Here is a 21,928-nt window from a genome sequence, read left to right on the forward strand (position 1 = left end):
TCCTTTTTTTTTTTAAACCATCAGCCATTTCAAGAGAGTGGAATTCAGAACTTTGAGGCTCATTCAGAGGTGTTAAAATACTGCGGCGTGATTTTTTTGGAAGGCATTTATAGAATTTAAGTTTGCATTCATCTGAATACAGCAAGAAAGAGTTGTACCAGAACATTAATGAGCAGAAATAGAATAACTTTTTTGTAGGTTATTATTTGAAGCATAAACAGTGAAGGAGATGGAGATGATTGCACTGTACTGCAATTCATCACCTTCCACAAACACGCACCATCTGGGGTAATATGTGCATGCTACCGAGCAATAGAAACAAAAAAAGCCTAGGGGGACTGTTAAGCTGCAGTGCATATGATTGGCATGTCTCACACACACAACACACACATACACGAGTCGACATTACAGTGCTGCTATGGTTTCCGGAGCACAGTGAGTGAGCCGAGACCTCTAATGAAGGGTTTACTGAGATGACATTTAAACACTTGCAACTTAATAAGATGAAATAATACAGGAATCCAAATCTAATGTAACCCAGTTGTATTTCCTGAAAGAAAAGTATCGCCAAGAGAAGTTGCTATTTTTTGAATGCCCCCCCCCCCCCAGAAGGTCTGCCAAGAACATCAAGCTCTCTCAACCATTTGCCGTGAAATACACATGGACCTGTGGGGAGAGTTTCTATAGAAACATCCTCGCAATAAGAATTGGTAGAACAAAAGCATGGCTGGGACGGTACACACTTATTTGATGTTTCTTTCTTTCTTTCTTTTTGTGGCTAAGATATACTCAAGTGCTCTTTTCAAACAACATGCCAATCAAGCAAAGACAGCATTCATTTTCTTCTCTTCACAATGATGATTCACAAAAGGGTTCATTCTCCACTTTCAAGGCACACAACAGAAGGAATCAGGTAAAGTAAAGGACCAGCTGATATCTAGAAAACGAATAATTCCTTTTGAATTAGCCGGAATATGCCCTGAAGAAGTTGAGAAGGTATCTGGGGCTACCTGTCCTGTCAGATCCAATTGATATTGAAGTACAGTGGAAAGTAAGCTGCTCTACAGACCATGAACAACACACAAAGTAGAGACTAAACTAGCTCAGGAAACGGGAATTGTTCTCAAATTCACATTTTTAGTTGATGACGAACCTTAATAATCAAAATCTTTTACGTACATGGGTACGGTGGCCCGCATAGCCAAGTTTGCCTTGGGCCCCCAAACTATACTGCTGCTCATCACTAGCTCACCGTGTCCCCCAAAGCTATTTTCTTAGTCCAAGGGAATCATTAAACTCGTACTATATTACTCATTTTAAATCAATTGAGGATTGTCCATTCTCTACATTTACATTTTGGATTTATATTTCAACAGCACTACGGTGCGGATGTGCTAAACGGTCGAGCACCATGCCACCTTCATGAAATAATGGCAATCATGACATTTTGTAATGAAATCTTACGTTTGTCATACGAAAAAAAAGCCATTTAATAGGTTACACAGCAGGAACGTCATTACCATAGCGTTAGTCAGATTAATTGGAGTTGCAGCGCCCCCTGTAGGCTAATATTAGGTACATCTGAAAAAATGAGCGCTCATTTTTATTTATATCTAACAGAAGTCATATAAAGTATTATATTATATCAGCAATAGCACACAAATTCCGAGTTTGTGGTATTTGAGTCCAGAAATTGTTTTTCAGGATTTGTAGACGCAGACTGTTCTCCAAAAGTAGTCGGGAAATAATGGAACTGATATTTCTCAATAACCTGAAACCATAAATTAAGGGCAAATGATGCGATCATATTTTATAACAGTCACTCTAAGACCAATTAAGCAGGAGCAATCTGTTACGGTTTTACGGTACAGTATTTACTCATCACATAAACAAACAGGGTTGACCTTACAATCTACCACTAGGTGGGCTTATTGTGCTGAAAAACGGTGGCATACGCCCACGTCTAATCATAGATGCTTTTGTTTCGTTTTATTCATCGCCTGTGTGTCCAAAAAATGTTTCAATTTAACAGTGTGCAAGTACAATATGTATAGTCTAAGTCTCGATAAGTATGACCAAAGTCAGTGGAGCAGGCCATAGAGTAAAACAAGTCAATCCACCCAAAATGCAAATCCACCAGCAAGAAGACTGCAGACTTTAAGAGTCAGTCTGGCCTCATCGAGAGAGAGAACGGAAAAAAAAAACACTTTTCCAACTGGCTGGCCACAAACACTGGGCCTTAAAACCAAATCACGATGAAAGAGAAGAGCGGAGAGGTCTCATCGCCCGCCGCTCAGCGTGGACACTTAAAAAGAAGGTGAAGGTTGCCGTGTGAGCAATTGCTTCCAATTGACAGAGGATTGGTCATGGTCAGCCTTGTGAGTGGAAATCCACGTGAGAATGCAGCATTTGGACCAGCGAGGGGCATAAGAGGCCAACAGCAGACAATGGGGGTACTCAGAGATTCTGGATGCTGGGGAGCACAACCGCCTCTGATTTAACTCTTCATTGACTGGTTATGTATTACATTTAATGCAAGTAGGTACCCTGGTATGTGCCAGGAGAGAACCTCCCCACCCCATCAATGATTATCTTCAATCAATTTTGAATGGAGTTCTTATTAAGAAAGACTGTGACCAAGATGTGACTGCTACCAGCTGACAACTGTGTTACTTCAATAACAACTAATTAAACACCCTGAGTTAGTGCACCTACATAACATTACCACACAGCCCAACCTCATCTACCCTTGTGACTCTTTCACCAATTAGCCGGGTCCCGACAGCTGAATGTGGCCGACTGCTTCCATGTCTCGGAGGGCAAGAGGGGTCAGCGCTCAATCATAGGCTGGATGGAGAGGCAGTTTTTTTGTTTTTTTTTTGGTACTCACTAGTTGACAGGGCGGGGATGGGGTCAAAAGGGTTGGAGGGTGGTGTAAGGACCCCTGCCAGCTTTAAAGAGTAGCCTTTTGTCGCCAAGGCAGTGTCGGAGGCAGTCAAGCCTTTCACTGCGCTGCCAGCCCCCTCTCCTTCAGGCCTAGAACAGCTGATGACAAGGCCCCAGCTGCTAATTATCCGGCTGATGGAGAGTCACTGAAGTGGGCCTGTCAGAGCAAGGGGTGCCCTTGTGTTTGCAATGTCCTCAATGTAAAGGAGGAGGGAGTAAAGAAAGGCCGACAGCAGTCACAAGTACTTCAATATGTCTTCCAGTGAAAACTTTGTGCGCCCAGTTTAATCATCAAACGCCACAAATGATTGGTTGAATGATTGTCACACAAATGAAGTATACGTACATTGTGCTCTAAACTGAGCTCCACTCTCACAACAATTTACATGGCGTAGCAAGGAAATATGGACAAGTGTAAAACATTAATACGGTGGCTCCTTTGATTTGAGTCCATCCTAAAGCAACAGCTGGCATATGGGAGCGGTACTCGTGGAATTCCATATGAAATAGTCCTTAGATTGAAGTTCCCGAGCTATACAAGAAAGAAAAGGGAGTTCTTTTTCAAAAAGTGTGTTCTATAACAAACAATACACGTTTCAAAAGAATTGCATAAACTTACAAGTTGTTATTTTAGGTTTAGCGGAGGAATACACCTGTACTGAGTGTTGGTCCACATAGCATCCAGAGAGTGTTGCGTCAGGCACTTTGAAGTACAACTAGGATGAAAATAATACAACTATTAATCAATATGCAATTCACGATATATTATTTTTAATGTGCTGTATTTCTCAGTGTATTTCCCCCCACTAAGTCCTGACTTGGCATTTTTATTTTAGAAAATATAACATTCTTAATGAGAATATATGAAAATTCTATGCAGAAGAACCTACTTTGACATAAGCTGTGAGGTCTGTGCAAATGGGATCAGCAGGTCCTGCTGTCGACCCTGAAAAGGCGATCCTGCCTTCCATTGTGACGTCACGAGATCTAGGAAACTTTTGTCCTGAATATTCAAGAGTGGAAAAGAAATCATTAGCTTCTTTACAAGAACTCTCCAGATACCCAACACCCACCAAGAACCCATGCCACCAAGTTCTTCTCCTTGGAAACTTCCACATGTCCAGAGCTCACTTTAATATCCACAGAACCCATCTGAGGCCTGCACAAAAAAAGGGGAAACAATGTTTTAATGCAGACATTCTATTGATAAAGCCATATTCTGAATTTGTCCCCTGCATGTGTTCCTGGTGCACTTAAAATATAATGCTAACGAAGAAGACCAATAAAACAAAATATTGAATATATAGTGACAGTACATGTGAAGTTATGTAAAGAGGACACAGAATCAAAGCTCTTTGACTCTTGTGTCATGTATGTTGCTGTCAAAGGTAAGATGTGAGATGCATGAAGCAGCCGTGCTCCCATTGAACCGAAATTATGAGGACGGCACCGAACGCACAAATCCGGAAATAAAGGAAACCGTGGAATTCCTATGTGCTGCATTGTTGCTCTGCATGCTTCTGCTGTTATTGGAGCTGCAAAATAATTTTGAGTATCACGAGCACGTCATTTAATGGACGTATTTTTCAAAAATTTGAAACAGCGTCGCCAAATGTGTGCAGCAACCCGCAGGAGCAGGTGCTTTGCGTGCTGTGACCCAAAGCATGCTGGCAGCGGTGCAGCTGAACAAAAGATAAAGGATCACATGTGATCAACATTCGCTGAGGGCTAATATTTCCTGAGAAGCCCAAAAAGTCGCTTGGATCCTGTACTTGATGCAGATCGGCAATGATTTGTATTCAGACTTGTAACGAACCACACTGAGTCCGTTTGAAAGCGAACCAAGACCTCCTCAAAAAGTGGGTCTCGTTCCAGTTGTTTGGTCTGCACCAGAATTCGTTTTTGTGTATTCAAAGTTGCATAGAAAAATCTAGACCAGTGAGGGAAATGAACCCAGGTCCGTTTAAAACAAACCGCTGTCCTTTTAAAGCGGACCAAAGAGTGTAGGTGTGAATACACCATAAAAAGCATGTATGCATGTCTTGTTTACCTGTTAAAAAAAGGTAGGTGTGCTTCACAGTATTCAAAACTGTTCTTTACACTCTCATGAAGTTTCAGAGTCACTGACACAAGCAGATGGGTTTCCTCTTCTTTTAGTTGATATGATCCAAGGATGGGGGGGACAGGCACCTATAGGAGATTCGAAGAATCAGTTAGCAGCGAGTGGGATGCAAATTATCCTTACATGAGCTGTGTACTTTAACCTGTGATGTGTAGCCGCAGAGTCGGAAGGGCTCCACAGGAGGAGAGAAGGGAAACTTGTATGGTCCAGAGAAGGATGAGCTGTCGTTGTTGTCGACGCTACATGCAGTCAAGATACTGGAATCAAGTGAGGTGACGCAATGATGCACCAGGATGTCCTGCAGCGGTGACCCATTGGGTGGCAGAGTGAGGGTCACTGTCACGTCTGGGAGCACCCCCTCCACTTCACACTGTTAAAAGTACGGCAAAGTAAAATGAAGGCCACTGATGCAAAATGTATTGCTTGCCTTTGCTTTAGACTTACTTTGCACATCACTGTGCCGTACACGTCCCACGTGTCCTGCTTAGTGGGGTCACCATATTGCATGCAGCGCACGGTTTCTGTCAGTGCTATATTCACAACAGCACGTCCACGGTGAAAGCCCGTCTTCCAGACGGGCTGCTTCTGGTTCCCAGCAGGAATGGGTACAGAATACATGGCAAGTGCCCCGACTGACGGCACATCTAGAGGCGTGCCAAAAGGGCAGACCTGCAGAAGCACAGAGGGAAGCGTTTCCAGGCGAGAGGCCATCAGCTCATTATCAACCTTTCCCCCTGAACCCAAGAGAAAATTCTGTAATCCAAGCAGAAAGGTGATGCCCTGTGAGACACACAGCAGGTTGGCTAGAGGTGGACGAGGCTCCAGAGGGACGTCCACTAGACCCAGGCACGCTACAATGAGAGATCCATCAGTGATGACCACAACTGGCCAGAGCGTTTCCTGGCCAGGACCGACGCGTAGCTCAAAAGCTGGCGTTTTCGGACAGCGACGGCAATTATCTCTGAGAAGGACGAAAGGCTTGTGTGGATCTGAGAGGCTGAGCTCGGTGAGCAGGAGTCTGAGTACACTGCTGTCCTCTGGAACTGCGACATACAAGGAGCCTCCAAGTTTCTTTGCACGGTGTTCCACTGTGGCAAACCTCCTTTGAATGAACAAGCGTGGTGTTACCGACACAGAATGTAATCCCGAGGGAAATGTATTGAATAGGTATGTGGGTATTCACAGCAGCGTGGCTCGAAAAACATGGTCATTCAAGGAGCCATCATCATACTGCACATTTTGACTGACGTCGCAACTGCCGTTACCATGTTTGACGGCATTTTTCATCGAATTATTATAAACCATTAACGACAACCTACAAGAGGCTTTCTAGAAAGATCAAGCACAGGCTGTGGAAGACTCAGTCAACATTTCCCGAATTTGAGTTCACAAACTCCATTCTTCAAATCCAAATGGCTATATTTATTATAGACGTGTCTTAATAACTGTCCCAGGAAATTATTCGGACTCACTGGAACCGTCTTTAAAAGATCTGTCTAATAATGTTGCTAAATCGGTTTCATGTTCCGTACCTACCTACAATGAAAACAACTAAGAATGCAACATACGAACCTTGAAAAGCGAACTGAAGCATTTTCACCTTTATCGTGAGTAATAATCCACAAAGCACGAAAACTCATTTATCCAGCTACTCCGCGTCACACGGAACAAAACCAAATACAACGGAAAAGTGACAACATTCACATTTTGCTCATTCATCAACGAATCGAGACATTTCCAAGAACACAAACGCAGGGCACTGTACTTCCTGTTTTGACGTCACGTGACATGCAGTACCAATCACCTGACAGACACGCATGCGCAGTTACAAGCCTCAGCCACCGTCTCCACCCTTCTCTCTCTCTCTCCTCTCATGCAGGAAGCGGGACCTGCTAGCTGTCAACAAAGGGCAAAATTGGAGGAAATTAGCAAATCCATGTCGAGGTCGGCGTCATTGCTGATCCGCCGCTCCTCCATACAAATTGTATTACTTCACATCGCCAGCTGATCCTAAAAGATGACGACTACTGCTCAGCTTTTTGAGGTAAAATGATTGCTGCTCTCCGGAGTTTTGCTAGCCATCACCAGCTAAGGTGGCTAACCATCCGGAACGCTAGCGCTTCTTCTTCATCTGCTGTGCGTAGTTTAATGGATCCGATTTATAATTTGACACAATGCTGCTGATGCGCTTTGCATATCCCACACGGCGTTTCGTAACAATGCCATTAAAAGTAGTTTAGCCGTGTCGTTAACCTCGGAGATTATTGTTTGAAGTTGCTTTGAGATGATTGACGTAATTGTTTTGGATTTTTTCACTTTAGGAGCCCTTTGATGCAGATGAGTACATTGAGAGATTGGCCTGGAGGACTCCCGGGGGAGGCTCCAAAGGAGGAGTCGAAGCATTCGACCCAAAACGGTAGTGAAAAGCATTTGGTTGAAAACGTAAATTTGCGCGATCGAGTACTTATTCTTGCAGACAAACCTCAAATGCATTTTCTTTTGCTGCTTAGTCACTGCAGCAATGTTTGCACATTAATGTATATTTTATCGTGATTGCAAACAAATTTTGTGCAATTCAATCATTGCGTGTTTTTTTTCTTGCATGTCAGTCATATTTCTCAGTGGATGGGGTATACTAGTCTGATATTGTTATATATTGGGAAAACTGATCCTGTTTTATCCCCAGAACAATATTCATTAACATGCAACTTCATTTTCAAAGTCATATGTCTGATGGGTCACACAAGTGACTTTTAATGAAATCGTTTGTAATAATAAATTTTTCTTTCATTGGTCTGTTTTTGTTTGGTAGAGAGACAAAAATTGTCAAGGGAAAACCGAAGCTATTTTTAAATCTGACAATTTGTGAATGAAGTGAAATATTTACCGACCGAACTGTTGTTTTTTTTTCTTTATCCTGGTTCTGTTTGTTTTTTCAGTCAATTAAAGTTTGTTATAAAATTGTTCACGCTTGTGGTGCAACTTATTTTTCATTAACAAAAATGCCACAACACTTTTACTGAATGTGTTGTTTATCCTTCTTGCCTTATCTACTTCCTGCACAAAACTGTTGCCACCACCTCCTCGGAAGCTCTTAGTGAAGAGTCAGAGACAACCTATCTTCGGAGGCCACCATATTTGAGTCACCAACCAGGGAATGAGTGTCTGCTGGGAAAGGCTGGGAGATGTCTTTAAGCTCCAACCGTTGCTTAGGGAATTAGTCAGAAGATTATACACTCATCATTTCGGGATGTTTCCTGCTCTGTGAAATATGCTGCTGACTTAGAACATTTGCCATGTGGCTCTGATGGCGTTTGAAAATGCAGCTGACGAAGCTGCTCGAACCTCTTAAGGCAGGGGACCCAAGAATTAAGCATGTGACACTTTTCTCTGCCTAATAACCACTGTATGCCCGTGAGGTCAGTGGGACACGTTTGGGACTTGATTACTTTTCCAGGCAAACTGTACATCATTCCACATGAATTCTGCAACTTAATAACATATCCCACTCTCCCCCATGGCAGGTTGTTGGAGGAGTTTGAGAACCACATTGAAGAGCTAAAACAACTGGATGAGAAGATACAGCGGCGGGTGGAGAAACTAGAACATCAGTGTCATCGTGAAGCCAAGGAATTTGCCCACAAAGTGCAGGACTTGCAGAGGAGCAACCAGGTGCGTTATTTGAGCTTACGTGGACCCCTTCCTTCTTTGAATCATCACATCATATGCTCTGCACCCCGCTCTCTTCTCAGGTGGCCTTCCAGCATTTTCAGGAGCTCGATGAGCACATCAGTTATGTGGCAACCAAAGTGTGTCATCTGGGCGACCAGCTTGAAGGTGTGAACACTCCACGGCAGCGCGCCGTAGAAGCTCAGCGTCTGATGACTTACTTTAACGAGTTCTTGGATGGGGATCTGCGTAGCGATGTCTTCAGTAACCCAGATAAGGTGGGTACGATGTTCCCTCCCTTTGTGCGTGCGTGCATGTGAGCGCGTGTGTGCGTGTGTTTGTCAAACCACTGACAAAGAATGTTGTTATTTAGCTGGAGGTGAGACTGTAGAGAATTAACAAGTAAACCTCCCATAATAACTTGTCAAGTTGATCCCCCAGGTTGCATCCCACAGCTAATTAGAATTAATCAACTGTCATTTGCTGTTTGACAGTTGGCTGATTGACTAGCATGGATGTCAACATGCTCATGTCAAACCTAATTGTGTTTACAGTGAGTGTTGTAGTGATACGACCAAACGTGATGCTACAAAGAAGTTGAGAATGTGCACTTAGTTCAAGTAGACACAGTAATGTAGGCAGGGAATGCACGCTGAAAGTTTAATGAAGTGACATTGGATGATTTTACATTCGCTTCTGCATTGAAGGTGGCTGTGAATCAGCGAGTGGTGAGAGGGTCAATCCCAGAGTCGGGAGCTCAATTTCTAGAAAGGGTTGTCGAAATATCTGTCCAGATTCCTTTTCCCGAGCATACCTCCAGATGAGAGGGGAAAGAGAAAAGTTGCAAGTGAATAGCTGGAGGGGAATGGCTTTGCTAATCCTCCTGAAAGGGAGGGAAGGCCCGCCAGCGTGGAGACAAGTGCTGCTAAACCCTGACTGCAGGGAGACGGCTACATTACTTACATGGGATTTAGCTAATCTTAGCTGGGGGACAGATACTTAGAAAACCTTCGCTGAGCAGAAAGGCTGGATCCTCCTCACGGGAGAAGAGTAATGATGTTAGCTGAGGCAGGCATCTGCGGGAACAGAGGAGTTGCAGACGGCGTGCCTTTCGCGGGTCCAGGGCTTTTTACAGTCAGCGTGTATGTCAGTAGGCGGGTGGGAGGGGGCTTACCCCCCTCCCACCTGTTTTTTTTTTTTTTTCTCAGACAGATATCCCTGGCCGGACAGATTATTGAAAGCGATTTGGAATCCTTCAGGATTACAGGCCATTGAGAAAAGCCACGGCAATAAAGAGCTGTAAGTGCTGCTAAGGCAGGACCGCTGGTGCCGATGCCCAGGTGAGCGCGCCGGCTGTTCAACACGGAGAGGCGGAGGAGGTCTGCTCATAACATGATGATCCCCCTAGTGGAGACACTGCCGGCGGCCCTCCCTCTTTATTTCAGAAATGCCCACCTCTCATGGTCATGATGGTCTCTCTCTCTCTCTCTCTCGCTCTCGCTCGCTCATTTCTCCCACGCGCTGACTTCCTCTCCCTTCCTCAGATTAAAGAGGCTGCCGATATCATTCAGAAGCTGCATCTCATTGCCCAGGAGCTGCCATTCGACAGGTGAGTCAGGCATCCTGGAGGCAGCTTCAGACAGGGGCACTGGCAAACAAGGGGAAGGTGCTGTATTAAGCATGTAAACTGTTCATCAAAGTCTAAGCCGATTTTTACATATGTAAGCGTTTTAAATGTTAATCGGTTTTTAGGAACAAAGCTCTGACTCACGAGGTCCATTAAGGTGTCGCCATTTCTGTATCTCGGATCTGCAGCAAGATCAGTTCCAAAATTCTGCCTTTGCAAAGATAATGATGCTCACTTATAATTGAAACAGTAAGAGAGGAAATAATTTTTTAAATTACCAATATGGTTTTTTTTTTTTGGTAATTATTATTAATGTGGCTCTGGTCTGCAGTGATGTATAAATGCATTGCAGGTGTTTTTAATATATTTTTTTATTACCGTACTTAGCTACATAGATGGTTCAAAGTATTATTAAAGTTTTTAATTGCTTCTTTTTAATACCAAAATACTTTCTATCATCTCTCCCATTAAAAACGCGTATTAGTTTCATTATAAAAGCAAATCTGAGATTGAGGTATGCCTAATGAAATGTCTGTTGAGTCTGTGATTTTTCTGGAAACAAAAAGGTTTTTGAAAAAAAAGGTCTTTAAATGGTCTCAAATTTTAATGGTCCTTTTGTATTGGCTCTTTTGACATTGTGCAGATGTACCTAATGAACTGTCTGGTGCACATCACACTAATCATCCTCTCTTTTAATTTTGTGGTCTCAACAGATTTGCTGATGTCAAAGCCAAAATTGCAAGTATGTTTATTCCATGATTCAGCATTCATCATAACGTTCACTGAAAGGTTATTTTCTCACGGAACATTGGATTGTTTCAGGTAAGTACCATGATCTGGAGCGACAGCTAATCCAGGAGTTCACCGCTGCCCAGCGCCGGGGAGAGATTGGACGAATGCGGGAGGTGGCGGCCGTTCTCTTACATTTCAAGGTGACCTCAAGCAGGCAAAATTCTTGTAAACATCAGCTGTTAGATTCATGACGTGGCTAGAGTGAGGTTTTCTAAAAATTGCAACCTTTGTTGCTTTCTGAAGGGCTACGCACACTGTGTAGACGTCTACATCAAACAGTGTCAGGAAGTAAGTGAGGTTTCTTTTGTTTGCAAAACAATTCCTGTTCTCATCTTGGATAAATATCTGGATTAAGTTCTTCCCTTGATCCTAGGGTGCTTACATGAGGAATGATGTGTTTGAAGACACAGCAGTCCTCTGCCAAAGGGTCAACAAACAGGTGGGCGAGGTCTTCAGTAGCCCGGAGACCGTCATGGCCAAACTGATCCAGAACATCTTTGAAAACAAATTGCAGGTACTTGTCCTGTCAAATTGTTAAAGCGCCAGCCCTCAAGTGGCCTTTCCTTTGCCTTTCATTCTGACTGACTTGTGTCTGCAGGCCCATGTCAGGGAAAAACTGGATGACACGCGGCACTCGGATGTGGAACAGTACCTCAGGAACCTCTTTGATCTTTACACAAGGTCTCTTTTCAATTCCTTTCTGTATACACAGCAATTTCCGTTCTCATGTTTTCTGTGTCCAAACACTCCAGAACCACATTGTTGGCCACCAAGCTCAGCGAGTTCAACCTGGGCTCTGACAAGCACACTTTCCTGTCCAAGCTCATAAAGAGCATCTTCTCGTCCTACCTGGAAAGCTACATTGACATGGAGAAGGACTACCTTCGCACGCGCGGCGCCATGATTCTCCAGCGCTACTACGACTCCAAGAACCACCAGAAACGACCAATTGGTACCGGCAGGTCGGTTTACGTTTTGATCCTTGATTCACTTATTATACAATCACATACTCACGTGAAAGGGTGTTCCCGTGTAGTATCCAAGAACTGAAGGAGAGGATCAGACAACGCACTAATCTACCACTGGGCCCGAGTATTGACACCCACGGGGAGACATTTCTGTCTCCAGAATTGGTGGTCAACCTGCTGCAGGAAACACGACATGCCTTTGAGAGATGCCACAGGGTGAGCCCGCAAGTCTTACTTGGGAGCAGTGTGACATACATTTCTGTTGTGCTGAGTGCAAAACTTGTGCTCTTGCTTTTTGTTCATGGCGGCGCAGCTTTCAGATCCCGCCGACCTGCCCAAGAATGCCTTCGTAATCTTCCTGCTGCTGGTCGAGCATCTGTGCGTGGAGCATATTGACTATGCGTTGGAGATCGGCCTCTCGGGTACAGTCGCCTCTTAAGATGACGTTCTAGAACCCGGACCACATAAAGTGTTACGGATATTAGCTTAGTTTAACCTAAGCCTCCACCGAAGTGCATTTCCTGATGATATTTCAAAATACGGTATTAATAAATTGAGTTCAACCTGAACTTGACGGACCCCTGAAGTGTATCATCTGATTAGATTCTCACTATCTGGCTTCCATACAGCTATTCCCTCCTCAGATGCCAAGAATGCCAATTTGTACTTCCTGGATGTGGTCCAACAGGCCAACTCTATATTTCACTTGTTTGACAAGCAGTTCAACGACCAGCTTATGCCTCTAATAAGGTTTGTTCAAGGTGACACAGTTTATAGTGTAAAGAGTATGCACATTTACTCCCCCCCCCCCCCCCCCCCCCAAAAAAAGTCAACTCTTACAAAGCTTCCTCTTTGGCTATGGCAAAGTTGTGTTCAACACAACTTTGAACTACAAGCAGATTTATAGACGTATGACAAAAGATTGTGACTTCTGTCAATCAAAAGTAAGAATACCATTGAGAAGACCGATTTCTTTTTTCCATACACAGTTCTGGTGTTGGATGTAACTGTCGATTGAGTGTATGTCATAATAGGTTACCCAATAGCCACCTGGCTATTTTAATGTCGAGTTACCTTCGGGTTGAAAGATGACGTCCAAGTTGTTTGCCTTACATTTTTCAAATCAATGTTTGCAGTTCATCTCCAAAGTTAGCCGAATGTTTGCACAAGAAGAAAGAAGTGATTGAACAAATGGAAGTGAAACTGGACACAGGAATAGACAGGTGAGTGTGGACTGACACCTAGCCCGACTTTGTGTTTGCATGCGGATTTTAAAAACTGCTCGTTCGTGGATGGATGTGGTTCTAATGTATGCGGCAGAACGTTAAACTGCATGGTGGGACAAATGAAGCACATCTTGGCAACCGAACAGAAGAAGACTGACTTCAAGCCAGAGGATGAGAACAATGTCATGATCCAGTACACTACAGTAGGTTGCGCACAAGCTGTAAGACCTGCCAAATGTCTTGCATTTTTGTTTTTTCACCAACTTTCCACCCTCTTCTATCGGGCAGGCCTGCGCCAAAGTCTGTGCCTACGTCAGCCGGCAGGTGGAACACGTGCGGAAGTCTATGGATGGCAAGAATGTGGACACGGTGTTGACGGAGTTGGGTGTTCGCTTCCACCGCCTCATTCATGAGCACCTGCAGCAATACAACTACAGCTCTATGGGAGGCATGCTGACCATCTGCGACGTGGCTGAATACCGACGATGCGCCAAGGACTTCAGGGTGAGAGGTCCACTACAAAATATGGCCTTTTGTACCAACACTCAGCCTGTGCATTGTCCTGAAATGTAATTTGCACATCAGGTGACATCTCTCCTTACATCTCTCTGTTAGGATTATAGTGACACCTCCGAAATAAACTCGGATTTGTTCCTGAGTCTATTTTTCTGTATCGCTTGTCCGCTGGGCGAGAGGTAGGGCTGCACAACTAATTGGCTTTTAATTGTCGTGATTTTAGCTGCCACGATTAAATGAACTTGACCTTTGGCGATATTTACATTTAAAACACAGGCAAATGCTGCATATCTAATCAGCTACACTCTCAACAAATGGTCAATCAACCACCATGGAGCGAACGCATGGTAAAGGTTCCATTAAATTGCTTAGGGCAACATTCACACTGCAGTGTGAGATGCCCAATTTAGATTTTTTTTTTTAATCGATCTTTTTATGTACTCGTTCACATTACAAAAATAGGTGTGGCTTCTAATGTGATGTGTACCAAAAAAAAATCACATGTGTCGCATATGGGGGAAAGAAATTGTGTAAGTTGGAGATCTGGGAAACCACACACACAAGCAGGGATGGAACTTGCAAATTCCACACGGGAATGAAGAGATATTAAGGTAACCGTTTTTAGTACTTAGTACACGATGCTTGCTTTTGTCAATAATTTTTCACTGGTTTCCAAGTTGTGTGAGGTGATATTTAACATAGACCATTTCCTTGCATCAGCAAATTGGCTCCATTGTCACCCTGATCTCTTGGAGTGCTTTCTGTCTTTTTTTTTTTTTTTTTTAAATATCTATAATCGTGAAATCCTATCTTTGTGTCCATCGTGCAGGTGCCTCTGGTGCTGCAGCTCTTCGACACTCTGCACGCCCTGTGTAACCTCCTGGTCGTTGCCCCTGACAACCTAAAGCAGGTGTGCTCAGGCGAGCAGCTCACCAATCTGGACCGGAACCTCCTGCACGCTTTCGTCCAGCTCAGAGTGGACTACCGTTCAGCCCGACTGGGTCGCCACTTTAGCTAATGATTGGGCCGACGCTTGACAAAACGCCCTCCGTCCAGTACCGCAGTCCGCCGCCATGCTTCGATGAGTTGATGCACTTTGGATAGAGACACCTCGGCTTTCGAGGAGGCGTCAATCCACCTTGACGGACTCTCCTGGGGATGGCATCAAAGACATGATGGCTACTGTTCCTTGAATGTGGGATCATGTGCATTTTACCTCTTGCATAAAATGTGTCTCATTTGTTTTTAAATACTAATCTATTACCCAATTACACCTTGACTTTCTCCATAAACGGACGTTGATTTATCTGCCTATGTACAAATACAACTTATTTTTGATTGTGCCAACTATCTAAATGCTCTGGCTGCTCTTGTGCACACAGAATAAACTCTCAAGCTGCTGTAACGGGAGATAAAAAACGTCTCGAGTCAGCCTGAGAAGCATGCTCTGAGAGCTCTGTCTGGATAAGAGAGACACATGACCACCTCGCTGACCATTGACCTCTGAGCACAAAGCAAATGTCAAGAGGCCACTGCAGTGAAGTGAGATCCAAACTCGAAACAGGTCTGAGAATCTCTTCAGAGGTTTGGGTGGTCCTTTGTTGGCTCAGATGACTGCCGCGATGGGTCACTGAGTATGCGTCACTGTAATTGCACAGATCAACACTTGCTCAAAGACGTTCCTGGCGAGAAGTGCCCCGTTTCTGGGTCAGGGGAGATTGAAATATTGACCTTTTCTGATGAAAGAAACACACCAAGGGAGAACCTTTTCACACTGGGCTTTAATGGCGGTCGCTGTCTTTTTGCACTACGAGAGGGGGTCGATGATCCCCGCTGCTTGGAAACGTCTCCTCCGCGAAGCCGCTCCCGATGTATTGCTGTTTACCTTAACCACACACTCATTAAACAACAAAAAAAAAAAAGCATTTTATCTTTGTCCCCATCCTCGAGGAGACGACACCACATCAAGTTGGCGCAGTGCTTTATTATGTGTGAATGTCACTTTCAAAGTGAGATGAACCCCCTCCTTTCCATTTCTATAGAAGTCATCACGTATTCATGGGAATTCTTGCCACCAGAGTAAAGTTCTTTCTTCGACTTGGGGAAGAGAGCGGCGCCAGAGGGGATTAGATATCTCTGGCTTGATGAATTGTGTGCAGTAGTCATGGACGGGGGGGTGAGATAGAGACGCCTGAGAGCTTGCTTCCAGCTCCGGCTGGTTGGCGTTGTGTAGAAGGTACACACGGAACAGAGCGTGTTCAAACAACATAATTAATTAGGCTAATATTAATATTATAAATGCCACATCAATTCAATTCTCTCTGCCCTAATCACAACAGGATAGCTTGTAAAAATTATTTTGTTAGGCCCTGGTGCAAACAACGGGTCTCTTCCAAACATTTGAAACTATTTGTTTTCGGGGACGATTAGTGTGTGTGATGCAGGACGCGGATGGGGAAAGTGATGCCAGGCCGCTGACGATAACCGGTGTGGAGACCAAGCAAGGCAGGAGGTGCGGCCTGTCCCCAGGGATGCCCAGCACGGGCTTGTGGAAAGGAGGGAGGGATGTGTTTTTTGGGGAGGTGGGTGTTTGAGCAGGTGGAGGGGATTAGTAATAGTGTCAACACTGGAGAGCTGGATAAGACCCGTCCTCTCTTACTTGTCAGTTGAAGCAGCTTTCGCATTCAATTTTACCAACATAAAGACACCGGGACATGCGAACCAGGCCGAGGGACAGAAGTGGCAACTTGACGGTAGCTGGTTAATCCGAATTGGTATGGCCAGTAACTCTCAACACCTGCGGTGGGGCAAACCTTTGCCTTGCAACATAGTAATCATCAAATAAGCAAAGATCCTGTCTCCTTTGTTATGATGTGTTATTATTCCGCCATCCGTTTTCTGTATCCTGCTTATCTTCATTAGGGGTTACGGTGTGCTGGAGTGTATCCCAGCTGACTTTGGGCAAAAGGCAGAGTACGCCAAAATGGTGGAAATTGTCGACAACTTGATATTAAATGTTGATTAATGTTCTTTTCAGTTTAGCATGGTGATGATTCATTTGTGAAGTAATAATCCTCAGGTAGGATTTGAAAGGCTTTTTCTAGCGCAGGAAATGGAGGAATCTTTCACATTCAGAAACATAATATTTTTTAAAATGAAACCTTGTTAGTCTTACATACTTAAGCATCGCTTCAACCAAGGGTGTTCATAGTCTGGCTGGGGGCCATTAGCGGCTTGTGGCATAGACGAAAACACAATTTGAATGATTTGGTTTTAAAAGAGTTTTGCAAAAAATACAAAGAGCGCTTTCTACAGATTCTTCTTGTTTAGGTTCTGAATGTGGAGATGGTGTTCAGAGCAGGGTTACACATTTCACCTTACCTCCTTTAATACAAAGTTGCGATGATGATGGGGTTTTTTTTTTAAATAACAGCATACACTGATGAATTGGCTCTAACGTGTTTAATAAATCAAGGTGAAGAAAGTCAAAATGGCCCTAGCGTCCTATAATCTTTCTGCATGAGGCCCATGGAAGGAAGAGGTTGGATCTCCACATTTCTAATTCTGCGCTTCTTGCCCTCATTTGCTTTTGTCTCTCGCGCATCTCCCACCCTTTTCCACCTCTCCGGCCACACTCTTCCACTCTTTGTGCACCCCTCCAGCTAGTTCTCTACCATCCTATAAATCCTCGCTTTCAGCACATCGCCGCCCCAACTAGGCCGGCCCTCCCTCAGCCTCCTGGAGCACTGACAATAAAGCATTACAGCAGTCAATCCATGTCAACAACAGCTTTGCTTAATTCCTGCTAAACACGTTTCAACTAAATCTTCACCTAATGATGCATAATGACTGCTCTTTAGCGTGCCTGCGGCCTGTATCCATTCACGTGCTTTATTTTGCTTTTTTGAGTGATATCAAGATGGCCTTGTTAAAATTAGTCATGTGATCTGCGCATTCTTTGCCCGTGCATCGCAAACAAGCAATTCTTATTTTGAGAGCATCTCCAGGACTGACTGATGTCAGGGTGGGGGGCACAGTGCCAAACTCTCTGATGTGATGCAGATGATGCCCGGCCCTTGACCTCCTGCCCAAAAGATGTCAGGGCCAAAATGGCACAGGTGCCGCCCCACCTTCACTCTCAGACGACCGGGGGGTGCGCTGAGCAGGATGCGGATGATGCCAACTCTCCTCCGTTGCTCACTTTTCCAATTGTGACGGGACTTGAACGAAGCTCTCCGTTCAAGCTTTTGGATATTGTGGCGATGACTAGTGCGCTCCCATCACCTCCGCCCATGCATTTCCTCAATAAAATCACTATTAATTCTCTGCCGTAGTCGAGTGTTTTCCAGTGCCGTAGTGCGATTTGTTGGCCCGCTGCCTGCGCCTTGCTCTCTCTTGGCTGGGTTTGTGTGCTTGACTGCTCCACAGGAACAGACTGGCACTCTAGCTGAGGGCTCCAGGGTTCGCACACACAATCCCCTAAACATGTCTGCGTGTGTGGAGCTTCACTGCTCGTTTCATCTCAAGCCTTTTTCGCTCCTAATTTTTGTTGGTACATTTTGTTCTCCGTTATTTTTGGCTATTATTGGAAAATTTGCCATCGTCCAATTATTGTGATCATGATATTGGTCCTACTTTACATACCCGTATGAGATGTTTATATAAATAGGTCGATAATTATCTATTCATTAGACCTTCGAATGTTAATGAATGTAAGTGTTTAAACTTAATGAGAATGGAAAGAATTAACTATCTCTTGCCAAATAACGAACCTACAGCTCGCTCTATTGCTTCGCCTCTGTGCTGGTTAGAACAGATTGTAGTATTAAATAATGGAACACTTTACAGCAAGGACCCCTATTGCCAGTGTAACCAACACAGGTGGCTATAAAATGTATTTTGTAAAGTACACAAATATGGCGGTAGTTTGAACTTGCTGAAGAGTGAGAACACGCTAACTGTTGAAAATTCTTGTGTCGTTAATAACTGTTCTGCTAAGAGTTTTTGAATTGTTAATGTTTTGTATCACATCTTCACGAGGGTGTCATGTTTTGTGTTTCGATTTATGCGGCTTTGGTTGGTTTTGGTTTTATCATGTTTTCCCTGTGTCCCTATTCGTGTCTTTCTTTTTCGATCTTTTAACATGCTGCCTGCTTGATGGGCAAAGAGCTGTTTGATAGCTTTTCTTCCAAAACGTTGATTCTTGCCCATGATCCTCTATTGGTATTGTGTTTAAAAAAATATTATGATTGGAATCAGTCATTCCCCACCCTTTTACTGTGTACATGTTCAAATGGCACCGTTAGGTTCAGAGAATGAATTGATTGTGATGGTTGAGGGATGGCCTTACTAAGCACATTCAATTACAGGGCCAAGCAACATCTGTCACATTTGTAAGGCCCGTGGCCCTCGAACCACTGATGTTGAACCAAGGCCGCACACATGTCATGCCTCACAAACAAATGAGGTCTCTCTCGCGCTCTCTCTCCTCTCTCAACTCCAGTCGAGATGAAACACCAAAGCATGTGCATTTGTCTAATCAAGCATTCGCCCGAGGCTACGTCGAATGTAAATGAACATGTTAGAGTGTGCCAACCGCTATTTCTGTTCACCGTGGTGTTTGATGATGAAATAGTGCAGCTGAAAGCAGACAGGAGGGGGCACTGGTGCTCCAGCGTTGCTCTCCTCCCGTGTGAGGCCTCCTCTTCCTCACAGCTCTTCACAATGGGGATGTGCCTGAGGGTGGAAATGTTGCTTTTTTAGGTCTGCAGTGAGCCCATATCCCTTAATCCCCAGCCATGATTGACAATCATGATTTAGGGTATATGGTGTCCCGTTCTAATCCACGAGCAATGATTTCATTTGCATACCTTGCGTACGTGGCCTCGTTTTGGAGGAAAAACGTCTGCCTTTGTAAGTGATACAGAAAGGGAGAGGCACAAAGCTGAGAGAAATAGTGAGAGCAAGATAGAGACTAAGGAGGAGAAAGAGAACGGATGAGGAATGTTTGTGGGGGGGTTTTCCCCCCAACCTTTTCTTTTTTGCCAGGAGCAGGATGATAGCAGTCTCCACTTCCTCACCGAACCTTCACGTGTTTCTCCCCAACACTTTTTACCTCTCAAACAATGCATTTGAAGCATAAACACTTACATTCAGAGATGAGGGAACATGCAGGAACATACAGAGATGCTCCCTCACACGATGCAAAACGAAATTGCTATTTGCTCATTCTATAACCAAGTCAGGCTTAATTATAATCATGGGAGTTTGGGAGTTACCGTATAATCTCTGGAAGGTATTAAGAATTACCCAGTGTACACCACAGGAAAAAAAAAAAGAAACAAACAAATAGAAATACTTCCAATTATTTCCCAGTCAAAAGACCCAAGGGAGTGAGAATCAAATAATGCTCAGCGTTTGGGTTGTCCACAGAGAAATTCATCCTCATTTTTATCTCCTCAGAGAGGAAGAAAAAACAACAACGCTGTCGAGAAGGTCAAAAGAGTATTCAACGATAATTATTTTGTCCTCAGATCAAATATAATAGTGACAACAAGTGATATTTTGAAAAGAATAAAAACAAATGTCGATATTTAAATGGTCGTGTGGCTATCGGAGCGTCACAGTGCATTTGAAAATACTGTAAATTGATATCATCATTTCTAAACTTGTTTTAGATAATATTCTCGCTCTCTTGTATGTTTTATAAAATTATCGTATTCATCATTATTGGCATCTTTTTTAAAGTAAAGTAACAAGCAAAACTAAAAAAAAAAAGTCAAATGACACAAGTTTTATTTTTTTTGAATGTGAATTTGAATTTAAGTTGGATTACATATGAAATAGAATTCTGTTTTCCCCCTTTCAAATTGGTCCAAAAATGTATACAAATGAGCAAAATATATTCTGTATCTAGTTCTATACAAAAGTAAACATTGTGTTTGTATTCATTTGCTGCATCCAAAAACCGAAAGTTTAAAAAAAAACAAAAACAACTTCAACCTCATGAAAGCTATTTGAAGAAACCAATGCAGGTCGACAGTACGTCAAAGTGACAACGCTAACCATTTATCAAGATGGCGGACAGCAAACTACAGTCCGTTTGCATAATTTTGTTTACATTTACCAGTATATAATGCTCTCATAACACCGATTTGGAAAAACAAGTACAGCTAATCCATATGTTGTGGGGTGCCAGAGGCAATGCGTCTGAGATCATGCTCCATCCATCCATAACAATAATAATAATAATAATTGTTTGGTATACAGTAGATCATTTGGTACTGGATTGCATTCGATTAAGCGGATGTACTTGATTAATCCCATTAAGTGAATTGGTTGATGGGTTATCCAATGAAAAAAAAGCTCCCCTGTGCCCTGGTCCATCCCTCCTGTGTGTGAACGTGTGAGGTGACATAAGTTGATGAGGCCCGAGGGTTTGAGCAAACTCACATCATCAACCCCATCATCCTCCTCCTCTTCAACATCATCCCATCTCCAGTGTCCGTCCCACCCGCTCCACAATTAGCAATGTTTACAAAGCCTGGACTAATTGATTGCTTCTCTTTATCTTTTTTACCTCCTTAATTTTGCTATTAGTGCGGCAGAGGCGCAAAGCAGCTCCTCTTTCTGCCATATTGAGAAATTATACTCTTGTACTTGATCCAGCTAACAGGATTTTCTTAAATTACTTTATAAAAGACCATCTTTTAACTTTCTCGATGCGTTCATTAGCAGGTCTGCCTGAAGGCCCGCTCACATCAATTTCTTGGGTTAAAGTTACAAACTTAGGCAGCTCAGCTCCACGCTCCCAGTGGTTTGTGGACGACGATGGGGGTTTCTGGGGGCGAAATGGGAACAAATTATTAATTTGGGCAAGTATTAGAAAAATAAAGAGATTGAATTAAGAATATTGGGCCTCTGTTATCCAGCATGGATGCCTCAGGGACTTACTGTGGTGGAGGACATTATGTAAATTCTCTCTCTCGCTCTCTTTCTCTCTGCATCTTTACTTCTCTCCAGGTCCCTCTCCCCATTTCTCTGTCACTCTCTCTCTCTCTCT

At 43.6% G+C, this 21,928-nt stretch overlaps 2 protein-coding genes across 2 annotated transcripts; one reads left to right on the top strand and one right to left on the bottom strand.

Annotated features, from left to right (window-relative positions):
* Positions 1-3,203: 3,203 nt before the first annotated feature.
* ap5m1 (adaptor related protein complex 5 subunit mu 1) lies at positions 3,204-6,848 on the bottom strand. The gene is made up of 8 exons (XM_086128230.1): positions 6,641-6,848; positions 5,513-6,170; positions 5,211-5,438; positions 4,997-5,136; positions 4,020-4,105; positions 3,837-3,949; positions 3,566-3,662; positions 3,204-3,478 (listed from the first exon to the last, which is right to left on the bottom strand). The coding sequence occupies exons 1-8, from the start codon at positions 6,706-6,708 to the stop codon at positions 3,402-3,404; spliced, it is 1,467 nt and encodes a 488-aa protein (XP_085984356.1). The 5' UTR covers positions 6,709-6,848; the 3' UTR covers positions 3,204-3,401.
* Positions 6,849-6,918: 70 nt separating this feature from the next.
* exoc5 (exocyst complex component 5) lies at positions 6,919-15,317 on the top strand. The gene is made up of 18 exons (XM_086127922.1): positions 6,919-7,112; positions 7,390-7,484; positions 8,593-8,740; positions 8,821-9,015; positions 10,282-10,346; positions 11,078-11,106; positions 11,187-11,296; positions 11,400-11,444; positions 11,530-11,670; positions 11,755-11,837; positions 11,909-12,118; positions 12,193-12,340; positions 12,438-12,546; positions 12,754-12,874; positions 13,261-13,347; positions 13,445-13,553; positions 13,639-13,854; positions 14,696-15,317. The coding sequence occupies exons 1-18, from the start codon at positions 7,086-7,088 to the stop codon at positions 14,882-14,884; spliced, it is 2,127 nt and encodes a 708-aa protein (XP_085984048.1). The 5' UTR covers positions 6,919-7,085; the 3' UTR covers positions 14,885-15,317.
* The last annotated feature ends 6,611 nt before the right edge of the window (positions 15,318-21,928 follow it).

The sequence above is a fragment of the Hippocampus guttulatus genome, chromosome 13 (genome assembly GCF_054856545.1).
Source record: "Hippocampus guttulatus isolate MCC_2025c chromosome 13, RoL_Hgut_1.0, whole genome shotgun sequence".
Classification (NCBI taxonomy): Eukaryota; Metazoa; Chordata; class Actinopteri; order Syngnathiformes; family Syngnathidae; genus Hippocampus; species Hippocampus guttulatus.

Bases quoted from the DNA above. Each gene is read 5' to 3' on its own strand.
- ap5m1 (XM_086128230.1), bottom strand. From the start codon at position 6,708: ATGAGTTTTCGTGCTTTGTGGATTATTACTCACGATAAAGGTGAAAAT. The intron at 5,137-5,210 runs GTTAAAGTACAC...AATCTCCTATAG, and splicing joins TCTGCGGCTACACATCACAG to GTGCCTGTCCCCCCCATCCT. The intron at 4,106-4,996 runs GTAAACAAGACA...TTTTTTGTGCAG, and splicing joins CACCTACCTTTTTTTAACAG to GCCTCAGATGGGTTCTGTGG.
- exoc5 (XM_086127922.1), top strand. From the start codon at position 7,086: ATGACGACTACTGCTCAGCTTTTTGAG. The intron at 9,016-10,281 runs GTGGGTACGATG...TCCCTTCCTCAG, and splicing joins TCTTCAGTAACCCAGATAAG to ATTAAAGAGGCTGCCGATAT. The intron at 11,297-11,399 runs GTGACCTCAAGC...TGCTTTCTGAAG, and splicing joins CCGTTCTCTTACATTTCAAG to GGCTACGCACACTGTGTAGA.